This window comes from Trematomus bernacchii, unplaced genomic scaffold, assembly GCF_902827165.1.
Source record: "Trematomus bernacchii unplaced genomic scaffold, fTreBer1.1, whole genome shotgun sequence".
Lineage (NCBI taxonomy): Eukaryota > Metazoa > Chordata > Actinopteri > Perciformes > Nototheniidae > Trematomus > Trematomus bernacchii.
The window spans coordinates 17,026,090-17,041,250 of NW_022987689.1; the positions used below are offsets into that span (position 1 = coordinate 17,026,090).

At 39.7% G+C, this 15,161-nt stretch overlaps 1 protein-coding gene across 1 annotated transcript in view; it reads left to right on the forward strand.

The window, feature by feature from the left end:
- Positions 1–15,161, forward strand: part of pkn2 (protein kinase N2) — a 39,865-nt gene that overhangs the window by 7,915 nt on the left and 16,789 nt on the right. The window contains exons 2-4 of the mRNA XM_034138278.1: positions 2,678–2,842; positions 3,143–3,278; positions 11,031–11,182. Of these exons, the coding sequence (XP_033994169.1) occupies positions 2,678–2,842; positions 3,143–3,278; positions 11,031–11,182 (453 nt within the window). The remainder of the gene's footprint in view (positions 1–2,677; positions 2,843–3,142; positions 3,279–11,030; positions 11,183–15,161) is intronic.

Below are 15,161 nucleotides of genomic sequence, written 5' to 3' on the forward strand. Positions count from 1 at the left end.
GGTAAGGCAAAAGATGAGCTAATACTTTGTTCTTTCCCGTTTTCATCGTCTCTGCAGGGAGTTGTACTTTTAACAGTAGCCCGATAAATTGAAGGTAATTGCATTGAGCCTTAATGTTATTGCGTGTTAGGTTTGACTGCTTTCTTTAATAAGGAATGCAACTTATTGTGGTAGCCACATTTTTCAGGATTTGTTCTCTTGTTTTATTAATGGTGTAGGTTATTGTACTACACACTTAAACTGCAGGGCGGCTTTAGAGGCTTGCAACAAGTTCACCTTCATATTTTGTGTGTTGAGCTGGTAATGTTATCTGGAGTAACATTTGATTTGAGTGATAGCACTTTACACTGGAGACTTTTCCATAAGGTCATACTAATAGATATTAAATAACAACGCATATTCAAATCTGATTGAGCAATTATCCTTTCTATTTTTCTTTGTTATAGCCTGTTGGAGCTATGATGATTGATAGGTTGAATTGTTGTGGTTGTATAGTTTGTAATTTAACGTAATAGGAAGTAGATTGATGAGCTGTGTAATGACCTGGAATAAAGTGATTAACCACGGTCCGCTCAGATAATCCCTGATGTGTTCTATGATCAACAAGTTGAACGTAACTAGCGCACCACTGTATTCACCATGGACTCTAAAGCTGAAGCTATTCAGGAAATGACTGCTAATCCCTATTTGGTTAAGGTGAATGGTTTAAAGATGCAAGTAAATGTTGACTGACGGCAGCAGTGAAAATACTGCGATACAGGTTAACTGAAGTTCAAAACACACCACGACGCCGGGCTTACCTTTACAATACTCCGGCTGATAGTGTTGTGTCTCTACAGCTCTGAGTTGGTCAGAAGATAAAAGCCTCATCCCAATACCCCTCCTTGACTCCTCTCTTCCCCTCCTCCGGGACTTGACCCGGAAATCGATCAAGACACGCCATGTTGAAGGACGTCCCAATAGCTGAAATGCACACGGAGGAGTCGAGGAGGGGTGAGGGAGGAGACGAAAGGGAGGAGACGAAAGGGAGGATACACGAGAGCAGACTACGCGGAAGTGTTTTCACTACTCGCGTATAAAAGCCCCGCCCCCACCTTCACAGCTGGTCGATTTCAAGAGAGGAAAACGGAGAACTGGAAGAATGAGTGGAAAAGCGTCACATAAATGTCTAAGTGCTCACAGCTCCGTGGGAATTATTATGTGCAATTCATTTCTTAAGGTTATAGGCCTACTAACAATTTAAGTCATGTTCAATGATCTTGAACGTCACTAAAACATAGCTATTAAGAAAGCTATTTCATGAATGGCTAGATCTTGATAAATAAAAATAATTTGTATTGTTTTGTGTTAAGATATTCAGGAGTTACATTATTTAAAATGCACAGTCCTGAATGTGTGTTTGTGGTAAATGTGGGGATCTACAGGACACACATTTTCAGAGTAAAGGCTTTCACATTACTATAATTATATTTGTATTTAAATGTAGGCTACATTTTACACCAAAACGGAACACAAAAGCAGGACCAACCATCATACATTGAATTCCTTGACTAACAACAGAAAGATTCATCATTTAAATAAATATTTAACAACAAATGGGCCGGTTCTAAAGGTTATTCAGTTAAGCCCGATGAGAGGGGATACAGCTGTGCACATGTCATCATTAACAGACGTCGTTTAAAAGTGACGTTTGAGTGAACGAGGACATCCCAATTAATACCTGAGGACTCCTCTGTCCTCGCGTCTCCTCCTCGCATCTTACGGAGGCGGAGCTAAGACGCAAGGAAGGGACGCGAGTGAGGGAAAGGAGGAGTCGAGGAGGGGCATTAAGATGAGGCTAAAGAGTGGTGCACTGGTGACCTAATGTTCTTGGCCAACCCAGAAGTTATGATCACCAGGGTGCCCTCAACAAAAAGCAATGGGATTTTACCATTTGATTTTGGAAAATGTCAGTAAAATAAGCTCTGTTGCCAACACATACGTTTATGGAACTTCTTTTGTTCAGCGGGATCATTTCCACATATTAACACCACTCTTGTAATTCTTGAAGCGTAAATGCAATCTCCAGAAGTAGAAAGCTGATGCTACTTCATGATCACATGTCTTCAACAAGGCTGCAAAAAAAGGCAATCTTTTGAGAACTGTAACTACTAGCGTAAGCTTATATAGAAAAAGCGTAAAACATTTTTCCCACATTCTCCCTTGTCTTTATTGTAGAAAGCAACATTATATTAAGAACATTTTCCTTTTGTTTTTTTTAACTCTGGCCATTTGTAAAAGTTGTAAATGGAATCTAATTCTTGCTCACGCCAAGGATCAGATCACACATGCTTAAAAATGTTTTTGATTAGTATGATAAACTCAGTGACTACTGGAAAATAACTTTGTCTAGACCTCCCCCAGCTTTTATCGCTTTCTTACTGTTGTCATGACAAAACGGAAATGCATTAGTTTTTTAGGGCAATAGCTTCAGCTGTTTGGAGACATTGTAAGAGGGTGCCGCTTTGTCTTTAGTGTTGAAAGTCCATTTTTCTAATACTAGTCTACTTTTTGACTTTGACTGACCGTTGTATGTCCTCTTCTCCTTTTCCTCCTTTCTCCCGTTTACCCGTTCCTTTTCCTGCTGACCTCTAAATTACTTACTAAATCTCCTCTTCTTCTCTTTCTCCACCTTCAGGGGGATTCCAGGGGCCAGCTGGTGGCGGAGCGTCTAGGTCTGGGACACAACCTGGACCTGTCCGACACCATGGTTCAGCAGAAGCTGGACGAGATAAAGGAGCAGATTCGCCGCGAGATCCGCAAAGAGCTGAAGATCAAAGAAGGAGCCGAGAACCTGCGCAAGGTAACCTCTCTGAATATGGAACAACTTCTGAATACAGTGTAGCAGCATCTTGTTTTCTTTACTTTAAATATTATTTTGCAGTTTTAAAGTAAAGAAAAAGCCTTCTACTTTCAAGAGTGCATGTTACTGTTATTGAAACACAAACGGTCATTCAAAACACCAACTGGTTCATTAGCTAAACACCAGTTTTGTTCATAATAAAAATAGATGATTTCAAATGAGTGACGTGTCTCTTTGGGAATCTTTGCTGTAGATAAATTGTCCGATTTTCTCAAGCCTCCTGCTCTCTCCTCTCCTCAGGTCACCACAGACAAGAAGAGCCTGGCTTATGTCGACAACATGCTGAAGAAATCCAACAAGAAGGTAGAGGAGCTTCACCAGGAGCTGCAGGAGCTCAACGCCCACATCGTGGTCAAAGACCCCGAGGAACTGCTAGGTAACAGCAACAATGCAAAGAAGCGGATCCACAGAGGATTTAGTAAACATTAACCAGGAAGTAAAGGCCAATGCTCTACTATACTCGGCCTTCCTACAAATAAAGCATTGTTTTACAGAGCTGCAGCAATTACACAACTAATCATTTAGTTGATCAAAGGAAAATATCAAATGTTTTGATATTTTCCTTTGATCAACTAAATTATTAGACTAATTGTTTTGATAATCGCTTAATCTTCAAAGAATACATTTATTCAGGGACCTAGTAATTTTCCTTCAAAAAACAACATAACATTGTCAGTCTCTCAGACGTCCTGCTTTTCTCTAAGTTTTATATCAATCTGGATTTTTTGGGGGGGTTTTGGAATGACAAAACATTACATTCAAACATATGACCTTGGACTCTATGAAACTTTGATGTACACTTTCGAATTTCTTTCTTAAATATTTTGGGTCTGTTCGTTTGTCCAATCTCACACTCTACAATGACAGCGCTGTTTTTTAAAGAAACACAGCGTTCAATTTCTACATGAATTTACGAGTGTAAATACATGAAAGAAAAACGTAACTATAGATATTTATAATACAAACATGCGGTGCCACTTACTTATTAGTGTGAATGACTATGTTAGAGTTGATTATAATGAGACATGATTAACTGCAACAATAAGATGTTATAATTAAGCAATAGCTCACGACAGGCCGTGGTATATGGCCATTATATCACAGTTAAGGGGCGTGGTTCGGCCCGACGCGAAGCGGAGGGTCGACAACCCCCTTAGCTGTGATATAATGAGCATATATCACGGCCTGAAGTGAGCTATTGCTTTTATAAAACGGTTACCAAGTGTGGCAATATGAATGAAAAATACACACTCTAATTTAAATAGTTGTTATTATTAAATAATGATGTTCAAAATGAAATAGTCCCTCCGTTGCCTTCTGCACAAAACATAGTGCGAGGTGGTTGCTATGCAACAACACTAACAACAGCTAGCGAACATATTAGACAGAGAGCGTTGATCCATTATTTGGCTATTTATTTACATTAATTTGTATGTTGCCGTTTATTGTGCACCCACTGAAAAACTGTCCAGCATCAGTAGCATGGCTTACGTGGTTACTTGTATGGAGATAGGCACTGCTCAATCCACTCCTCCATAGTAAGACCCCCCCCCCCCCCCCGGAGGTCGAAGTTAATCTTAAATGTTTTTGCGGACCTTTTTGATTACAGATTTGAAAACATCGTTGCTTGCTTTAAAAGTAGCACAATTAATTATGTCAAACCTTGGAAAGTATCTAAATATCCCTGCCCTAATGCCAAAGGAACTGCACACTGAATATGTTTTGCAGTTTGATGTCTATGTCTGGACCGCTGTGTAAAAAGGAGGGTTTCTGCCCCGTTACTTCTCCGCTGTTTTCTTGTCCCAGTTTGAAAAGCAAACTGCAGGCAGTTTGCTTTTCAGCGCAACTGTATACAGTTTTTCTCAGACGCGGAGGGATACTGACTTGTTGTAAAAAGTAACTACAATTCTACCCGTGGTATACGCTCAGTATACCACGGCTAAGAACCAATCAGATTGCTTGATTTGACTTGTCCGTTTTATAATAAGTAGTCTAAAGCTATCGTTAAGATTTAGAGATATTGTAAGCTATAGCTCAGAGTGACTATTTATGAACACAGCCTTCATTTACCAAACAATTACAGTATAAGATGAATCTAGGAAATAATTGTCAGATCATAAGATTTAAAAAACAGTAGTTAGTTGCAGTTCTAGTTGTGCGGTTTTACATAAACTCCATATTCCTTGTATTTAAGCATTTAATTTCGGGGTAGGGTATATAGAGAACCGCAGTGACGCGTCCTAAAACCCGGAAGTAAACTTCTTCCGGTTCCTTCGACAAAAATGCAATGCAATTTCTCCATAGGATTTTGGAAAACATGTCTACCCTACTTTTATAATTTTCTAATCATAAATCTGATCGATAGATTTATGATTAGAAAATTATAAAAGTAGGGTAGACATGTGGAGATTATCCGGCTAAACAAAACGTGATCAGTCTCTTAAATGTGTGTCAACCACAGACCTTATTTCGAGCTATTTTCCAAAATCCTATGGAGAAATTGCATTGCATTTTTGTCGAAGGAACCGGAAGAAGTTTACTTCCGGGTTTTAGCACTGCGGTTCTCTATAATGGTCAGATGTAAGCTAATTTACTTGTTTCTTTTCTTACTTCCTTTTTTTTGATATTTTTGTTTTTTGTTGATATTTTCAAGCAAAAGGTTTGGGTTAATGTCATTGTTATTCCAGTTGTCCTTGGTTAGAGGGTTTTTACATCATAATTTATTTGCGATACTTTTGTAAAGAGATTAATTGTGACTCGTATATTTATCTGCCCAGGTGTAATGTCACAAAGTAGCAACCTCTCTTCCAAATATTATCATCATCTCTTTATCACACCCCCAAATATACTGGTACTCACAAATGCAGAACATCACTTTTGCCAGTGCTGTGTGGTGTCAACATGTATATGAACACACTGAGTGTTTGGAGGTGACTCACTCTCCAGAGGCTGACATTGTTGCATTCCACATTCCACCGACGGTTCCAATGAGCCGCCGATTGTTCCCCTCCGAGGCCGTTGAAAGCCTGCTCCTGTGCGTTTGTCCTCAACAATGGAATTTGGAGAGAGTTACCCACGGCATAATGTCGTTTTGTTACAGTAGTTGCCTTATGTGGCATTTGTTGGTGGTGAATTCAGGAAGAGAAGGAATGGTATTTGTCTCCCTGTTACCATCACATCCCCCCGGTTCAGTTGACATTAGGAAGTATGAGATGGGGGAGGGATGGGAGGTCATCTTGGTAAATGGTTATCTTAATTGGGAACAAATTTTGCCTGACTCTCAATCAGATGAACGAGGGCTTTCTTTTAAGTGACGCGACGCCAGAAGAATGTCGCTGGCTATCGCAAAATGATGGAGAGGGGCTGAGGGCAGCCCAGTGCTACGGTCACAAGACAACTTTTAGACAGCATTTAGCTCTCCAATCCCCAAGAGACGGCACTTGTTTCCTGAATTAGTAAGAAGTTGCTCTGCGAGAAGCCAGAATGTGTTTTTGTTCCAGGAGAGAAGTCGAGAGGGGCTCTGGTTATTCTCTGCAGCTCTGCTCAGGCCAGAAATGGGCCGAGTCGCTCTCAGGTGCTGTCGCTCTGTCGCTGAGCCACCAGTCAGGTCCCTCTTTCACATGTCATCCATTCATAAAGAGACAAGCCCCAAATAAAGTTTACTCTCTGAATCATATCCCTCATCATATCATGTGTCAAGTAGGAAAGCACTAATGTTCCAGGTTCTGCTTTTGTTGTTATTGTTAAGAGAGCATTGTTAGTAGGTGTGTGAATCACGGTGTCCTTGTTTGATTTGATTGCGATTCTTTACTATTACTATTTGGTTCAAAACTGCTTCCTGATTCAAAACTATTCCCAATTCAAAATGAATTCTGGATTCATTACAATAGGGGTGCTAATTTCACGATCTGCTTCAGTCAGCTGTGCACTAATAATCGCAGTGTGACACATTATAGGTGTACTAAAACGGGTTTTGAAAAAGTGATATCAACTGATGGCAATGATGCAAATCTAAGACAAAAGGTAACATTTATTCATTAATAAAAGTTTTTAGTATTTATTAATTCCAAGTGGCTTCAAGATTGACAAGTTGCATTACATGCTAGACCGCGCTAGACATGCCTACGAGAGCAATTTTGGGGTCAAGTATCTTGCTCTAGAAAAACTTCAAGATGACTGCAAAGATAGATTGTACTTAAAATAGAAGACTGTAATGGTGATCAAGGGCCTGTGTCCACATGACACATGATTCCATCAGTAGCAACCTCTAGACCAGTGGTTCCCAAACTTTTTGTGCCCAAGGCACACCAAAGGACAAGTAAAAATCTCAAGGCACACCTATTGTGCGAAATAGCCCTTATAACACGTGTTATCACTCGTATCATGTAAAATATCTGTAAATGTGCATAATTATTTACTAATGCCAAATAAAAGGTGACGAAGACAACTATATTACTCATGAAATATTTATTAACGAAATATTTCAGAAATTAATTTGAAACTTTATCAAATTAGGCTTCATCAAAGCACAGGGATGAAACGTATACCAATATAATCTGTGGACTCTCAGGGCTCGACATTATAAATGGCCCGCTGGCCCAGAAGCATTATTTAGACACCGCGGCCAGCATAACGTACTTTCAACTCGCCCCGTGAGCGGGAGCGTACTCCTTCACTACAGACTGTCTCTATCTATCTCTCTCTATCTATAACTATCTATCAATATATCTATCCATCTATCTCTCTCTCTCAATCTATCTCTCAATCTATAAGGAACCGCAGTAGACAAAAGGCGTTGCTATAGCAACACGTCATGTTTATATGAAAAGGGGTGGGGTCAATATGACCCGCTGGGCAGAAATAGGTATAAATGGCAATTTTTTGGGCGATTTCTTCAATCTGACTTCATATTGACAATTTTTAACAACATAGGGTGCTACATAACAAACTTTCAGGAAAAGTCACGGACTGGAAGACTTTAATATTTTATTGAAAAAAGTTACACAGTTCTAGTGTTGTCCTTCAGCCTTCAATGGGTCACGGTCTTATAATTCCCACCTGCAACTGCGTTAACAGCGAAATATGGGGTTCTGTGAGGATTTTTTTTTTTAAAGAATTGTTTTTAGGTATAGAGTTTGCCTCTGTATTATGAAATGAGTGCATACAAAGTACTGATATAGTAAATTAAAAAATAATTATTTTTGTGTAGTTGTATATTGCAATAATAACGTATGGTTGTCACAAAATCCCACGGCACACCCGGACTTGCAATAAAACAAAACTACAAAATATACAAGAATAGAAAGAAAAATAAAATAAAATAAAATATACATGTCGAAATAGAAAATATACATGCAGATATTATATATAGATATATATATCATTATATAATATATATAGATATATTATATATATATATTATATATATATTATAATTCATATATAATGATATATAGATATATATATATATATACTATATATAGTAAATATATAGATTATATAATTTTCTATTTCGACATGTATATTTTATATTTATATTTTATATTTTTTATATTTTATTTTATTTTTATTTTATATATATATATATATATATATATATATATATATGGAGTATAAATATTGAACAGATGAGAACCTCCCTTGAATCGATTCCTCCCCCACCCTGAACTGTAAGCATGTTTCTGGTTGTGATCAGAGCCAGATGGGTTAATCTGAGGGAGGGTTCCCCTTGTCAGCGCTCCAGCAGTGACATCAGCCTCGCTGCTATTCAGTAGCTTGGTGTCTTGTCCTGCAGCCAAGCGTGGGCCGAACCAAGCTGAGGAAGAGGGGGAGGAGTAGGGGCCGGGGTCCTTGAATTCTTGGCTCGATGTGACCTTGACCAAACCGCACCCCCCACGCAGAGAGGAAAGCCCTGAACGAAGACTGCATGACACGCAGAACTCTCACACGTGTGTTTCTCTGTGTCTTTTGCACAAGCAACTCCCTCACAATACTGCCTTGGTGTACAAACTCTTATTATGCAATTTGATGGAAGATCTGTTTTGCCCCAGGCCCCTTAGAAACTCCCACGTTGCTCCACAGGCTTCTCTACACATTTGTGGTTTGGATGGGACTCTACATGGGCTCTCTCGCTCTCTGTGTGTATGGTGTGTGGACGATTGCAGGCTAAAATCCCACCCTCCTCCCGCACAGAAACCTCAGAGGTGATGCTCCCTCAGCTTATTTAGGGTGATAAGATGAATCATGTAGACTTTCAGTTTAAAGAGTCACATGCTTCCTTTTTTTATCCCTCAGGTGTTCAAAGGACTTTTAGACACTGTTTTGTATCACTGCTGGTAGTTGTTATCTGTGTTTGGCAGCACCTTCCGGTATGAAGGATTTCCCTCACTGCTGTTACTTGAGGTAATCAGGCTCACCTTGATGAACTCCTTTTTGTTTTTGTCATGTGACCGTCACGTAACTTTAAAAATCTTAAAGACCACAAATGAGTCAAAGCTCCTTCCAGTTTTATACGCACTGGGCTATTATTTTAGCAGACATTGTTTGTTTTTCAGATGTGGCAACTCTTTGTACACTTGGCCCTTTCCATAGAAGTACTTTATGGCTGCGTTTCACTTCAGTTAAATGGAATCCTTGCGTCCCTCACTTGCGTCGTATCCCTGCGTTTAGTCCCTCCCACCAGGGAAGCATGGAGAGACGCAAGGAAACCACGAGAAGCAGGGAAATGAGTTTTAAGAGCAATGGGACGTCGTTTCCTCCAGAGCGTCACGTGAAGCGACGTCCGTTTGTGATGACGCCGCACAGCTGATCGTCTGACAGCAGCCAGATCAGTGCATGCGCTGCATCGTCCAATCGGTGAGCGATACACAGTAAGGGGGCGGGGCGAGTGTATGAGGATTTCACCGGAGGATGGTCTGGTAGTTCCTCGATTATCGCTCCTCCGTTATCGCTCCTCGATCCTCGGTCCTCCGGCACAAATAAGGCCACTGGGACGCTACTCAAGATGGCGCAGACAAATCAACTTCCGGTGATACCGAGACAGAGGAGCGAGGAAATTAAAAATATGAGAAGTGAAACGCACCCTATGACACCGTGAAACTGAACTTGCAAGTCAAGTCAGGAGAAGTCAGGCCGGTTTTTTTGCCCCCCTCACTTGAGTGTGAGAATGTGTTGCTCCGCGCTGCAGGGATCCGCCTGGGGAGGGGATTTCTCTGCACATTTTCGAGTCCAGACACGACCAAAAAAACACTAAACAGTGAGCTCATCGGCCAGAAGTGTGGTCCGGCTCCCTGGATAGATAGAGGACACTTGGTTTCACTTTGTGTATCTGCATGCTGTTTGAGAGAAGAAACTCAAAAGCTTGAATAGATATTGACCCAGTAGCAGTGTGTTGTCTCAGCTATTTTTAGGGTCTGGATAAAAAGCCATGTAAAAATCTAATGTTTATAAGTGTTTACCCCAAATATGCAGTTATGTCACTGCAGTATTGGTAGTTGTCTGCAAGTTCACACTTGCTTTTCTATTATCTTAGTTTTTTACAGTTGCTCAAGAAAAGAGAATGCCGCAGGGTTTCCCTCTGCGGTTAAAGTTAAAACAGACTGCAGGAGAGAGCCAATAACATGACAGAACATTAATTTGAATCGGCAGAGATTGCCTTTGTGTTTTATATCAAAGCCGAATATTAATGTGCTCTGTCTTCACCTTGGATTTGTTGTAATCATGTTCTTTTAAAAGACACGTCAGGTCCAATTCTGACTCTTGCCATTTATTGATCCAAAGCTCTGCTTTATGTTGGACTCCTGATGCAAAGCTTAGTCTGTTTAGTGTCAAGAGTGAGTCAATTGGAGTCTAGTGTTAACACACCTCATCAAATGATAAACAGCAGACCTTTCAGGATCAATTATTTGACTCCTAAAGTTTCTATTTGACGTGTTTTTGTAAACAAAGTCGATGATGCAGGGCTGTTTGGGTAACTTCAAAATGTCTGGCAGCCAAAAATAGCACATGAATACTGAGTAACTATTTACAGTCTGTGTTTATTTGTGACAAACTCCAGTAGCACATACAGAGATGGTTGTTTTCAAAAGGCCATAAGGTTATAACTTTTGTTTTTTCTGTGTTTACCCAGATTGCCCTCTGACCCCAGATACCCCTAACAGCGAGGCGAGGATGTGCAGCAGCAGCCGCCTGGCCGCCCTGAAAAGACAGAATGACATTGAGCTCAAGGTCAAACAGGGAGCTGAGAACATGATCCATATGTACTCCAACGGGCCCTCTAAGGTAAGAGTCATGCGGAGCGGGGGGAGGGTTCACCTGACATTCAGGTTCCAGCTGGTTCATGTCAGGCTGCCAAAAGCACACGCATCAGTTGAACTGTATGTTTTACATCATTTTCTGCCACTCTTAATTACACGACAACAAAAGACAGAATTTGGTGGTTTTGCGAAGTAGCATGGAATCGTAGGATGTTGTGATTTCAGGTATCTTCCCAAGCTTAAGACTCATCGGGGCTTCGTTTATGAGGTTTCCAGCTCGGTAGAAATCTTTGCTCAGCTTATTTCCTTTGACCTAAAACCACTAAGGAGTCAAAGCCATCAGGATGTAATGTATAGTTACAAAATGACCAAGATCAAAAAAAATGATGGTAAAAATATATGTGAAGTAAAAAAAAAATCCAAACCATCAAATCTGTTTCCTCAAACACCATAGTTAATGAATAGGTACAGATTATTAATCAACTGTGTGTGGGAGAGAAACTACAAAAAGTCCATGAAATATAATATTCACAAGTTTGGACGTGAATCTGTCACTTCCTGGTGTGTAAAGTCCTTAAATGCTTGTGTTTCTTGTCCTTTTCGACATCATTGAAGCGACTATGGTCCCGGATCTCAGCGTTAACTTACAATGTTATCCCAACCGAAACTAAGAAAATAAGACTAAAGTGATAATATACTATAATAATATTCTAAATGAGCTCTTGGCAGTTCAAGAGGAGAAGCCAAACCCATCATAACACTTGATAGCACCATAAGCCTTGATTTTAGTCACCGTCATCAGGCTGCAGAGTGTTTTCACATTCATAATCACCTATGCTGAATATTTATTTCAGTCTTTTTTAAATGTGCACCTTGGTCATTATCACATAAAAAAACTGTAGTCTGCAGGTGGCAGAACGATGCATGTGGGGTTTGCTTTTACAGCTTCTCTGTAGGGGAGCAGGAAACGTGAGAAGGCGCTGACACACACTGTGTGTCATATGCACCGCTGTTTGTTCACAAAGCTCTCTGTGGCTACTCTAATGCCCAGTGAGGAAAACTACCCTTTAGTTGGGAAGTGTGTGTGTGTGTGTGTGTGTGTGTGTGTTACGAGAACTGATAACAACAGCTGGAGCACTGGGAGCCGCTCCTCTTGGCTCCTGGTCCAGCTGTAGTAATTGAAGCCACTCTGTAGTAGACTCTTTAGCATAGTGTCAGGTTTCAGCAGGGAGTCTGGACTCTGCCAGTGATGTAATCCTGCTCGGCATCGTTTGTTTCTGGGACTGTCGGGGGTTATTTAATGGAACATGGATTGACAAGATTTCTTTGCTTGAGAATCCTTAAAATGAATACTTTGACAGTTTAGAAGATGGGCTTGTTTTCTTTCTTTGAGTGAGATGAGAAGATTGATACCACTCGTACAGGTTATGTGAAGCTAAAACTAGCAGCTGTTTGGCTTAGCGTAGCATAAAGATAGAAACAGACGGGTAAACCATGTTTTTGAAATGTGTTGAAAGATGGTCACCATTAATACAGATAACACCAGAACTCCAGTCACATCTTTATTTCCTTTTCTGATATTTATTTTATTTATTTAACTTTATATTGTCATTGTTGTTGTTTTTTATGTTGTATTTTTATTACAATTCTTTTTTTTTAATACACTGTTGTTTATTTGGTTAATATGTACCGTTATGTACAGTTGATGTATAATCAATGAATAGATGTTAAAAGATTTGTAGCACTTGAGTGAACGTATCCAAGGTAAATTCTCTAAGTATCTCCTACTGTCATTTGTATTATGTCTTTAAAAGACTAAAATAAGTTTTTAAAAAAACTGAGAAACAACTTGCATGGCTCCGTCCAAATGTAACAAAATCTGCATCATGCTCTCAAAAATGGCATAAAGGAAATTCGTGCTAATATTTTACGCCATCAAAATAATGAGAACACTTTTGCAAAGATTTCTTGATCAATACAACATTTAGAGAACTATGGGACGTCTAACTGAATGTCATTTATTTAGAATTTAACCAGACATGACTCGTTGAACTTTACTCAATAACACAAAGTTCATTGACCTACTGTTCAAGTGAGTACAGTGTCGAAAAGAGAGAGCCCTATTGAGTAGTAAACAGTAAACGGGTCTGTAAAATGCTACATGATCCCCTCTGTCTGACCGGGGGGGGGGGGGGGTCTCTTTCAAAACACTGACCTCTCCCGGTCACATAGACAGTCTGACAGTTGGAAATAGTCCTGTTGTGATGTCAGAGAGGAAATGCCTGCTGGACAGAGGTGTTTCCTGCGAGCGGCGCCATCAACAACCAGGATTTAAACTTCAGTGGAACTCTGGGTGGAGTTTGCTTACTCCACTCTGTGTTTGCATGTGTTTGTGTGAGCGTGTGTGTATTGGCACATGTGAGAGGGTCAGCAATTATGATACACAATGAGATCCCGCTTTCTTTTTTGATGAATAAGATTTTCCATGTGGTCACCCGTTCTTTGGCTCCAATTAAGGGCATGAAACAGCCTCCTGGGCTGTTTGTGCTCACAGCAAAACACCAGTGATGATGGATGATGTAGAAGTTGGTAACTACTTTTGTTGGTTACATTGTCCCAGTAAAAACATTTTTATTGTCATGTTAAAATCAAATTATCTCACTGATTTGATAATATGATAGCATAATAATACACCCATTCAAAGGGCAATCCCTGTCTAACTTCTAACCTAAATCAGCCATTGGAATCTGGATGGGAGTCATATCTTTAGTAAAACACAACCGAATAAATAAAATGGACTTTTAGGCTCCCTTTAAAAAAAAAAAGACAGTACATTGCTAATCCAGTTTCTTGTTTACAAAAAGTGCAAATTAGCAACATATTAGCTATGCGATAGTAACAAACAACACTGAGCTCTCGTTAACCTAAAATGTTACTACACCAGAGCTGTGGATAATAATGTTAACATAACATATCATACGATAAGTTGACAACTTATATTTATCGAGGCCTTGTCCTTAAACCAGGGGTATTCAACTCAAATTCAACGAGGTCCAGTTAGAGAAAATCTCCCCATGCAAAGGTCCGGAACATCAACATGTCTAACTTGCTTTATGAATTAGTGTGATATATATTGAAGTAGCCTGTAGCTTTATCAACATCTGCATTTAATCAACAACTGACTGCCAATCAAATAAAGAAAGTACAATTCATAAACAACAATATTTATTGTCAATTATTGAACTATACTGATATAGAGTAAAATACTGTGGATATGTGTGTGTAATGTTCCTCTCGGGCTGCATTTAAAAATAAAATAGAGAAAATAAATAAAATAGCTTTTGAAAATGTGTGCATCTTAAAGGTAGGGTAGGTAAGTTTGAGAAAACGGCTCGAGATCGCTAGAATTTGAAAATACACAACCGGAAAAAATCTGCCACTTCCTTACAGAGCCCCTCCTCCAACACACACGAACGCGCACATGACCAATGAGGGCACGAGATAAGTTTGTGCACAGATGGAAGGCTGACAGGCAGGTAGGCCATCCAGTTATTTTAGCCGGCCCGGCTCAGATGATTGGTCGTGCTTTTTACAGTATTACGGCTTCCACAGATGACATTTTTTTATGGATTTTTTTGTCAAAGCATTTAAGATATTCATTGCTATCGGGATGTTAAGAGCATTCCATGGAATATAACAAAAAGTGTTTCTGAAATAAATTACATACCCCACCTTTAACAGTTTCAGCCGATTATAGAACAATATCAGTCTTTACACATCATAACAATTGAACAGTCTTAAAGTTTCTCTTTCTTTCCCTCTTATATTGCAGTCCTTCACTCACTTTCTTTTGTTCAGTGCGAGAATTGAGCTGGAGCTTGTCCTGCCAGGAGTTTAAATCTGGGCTGAAATGGTGTCAGGGCCATTCTCATACACACATGCAGGTGCTCATTGGTTAGCCTGGAACCATATTAAGTTTTAATAATAACTGTTTGGAGCCAGAA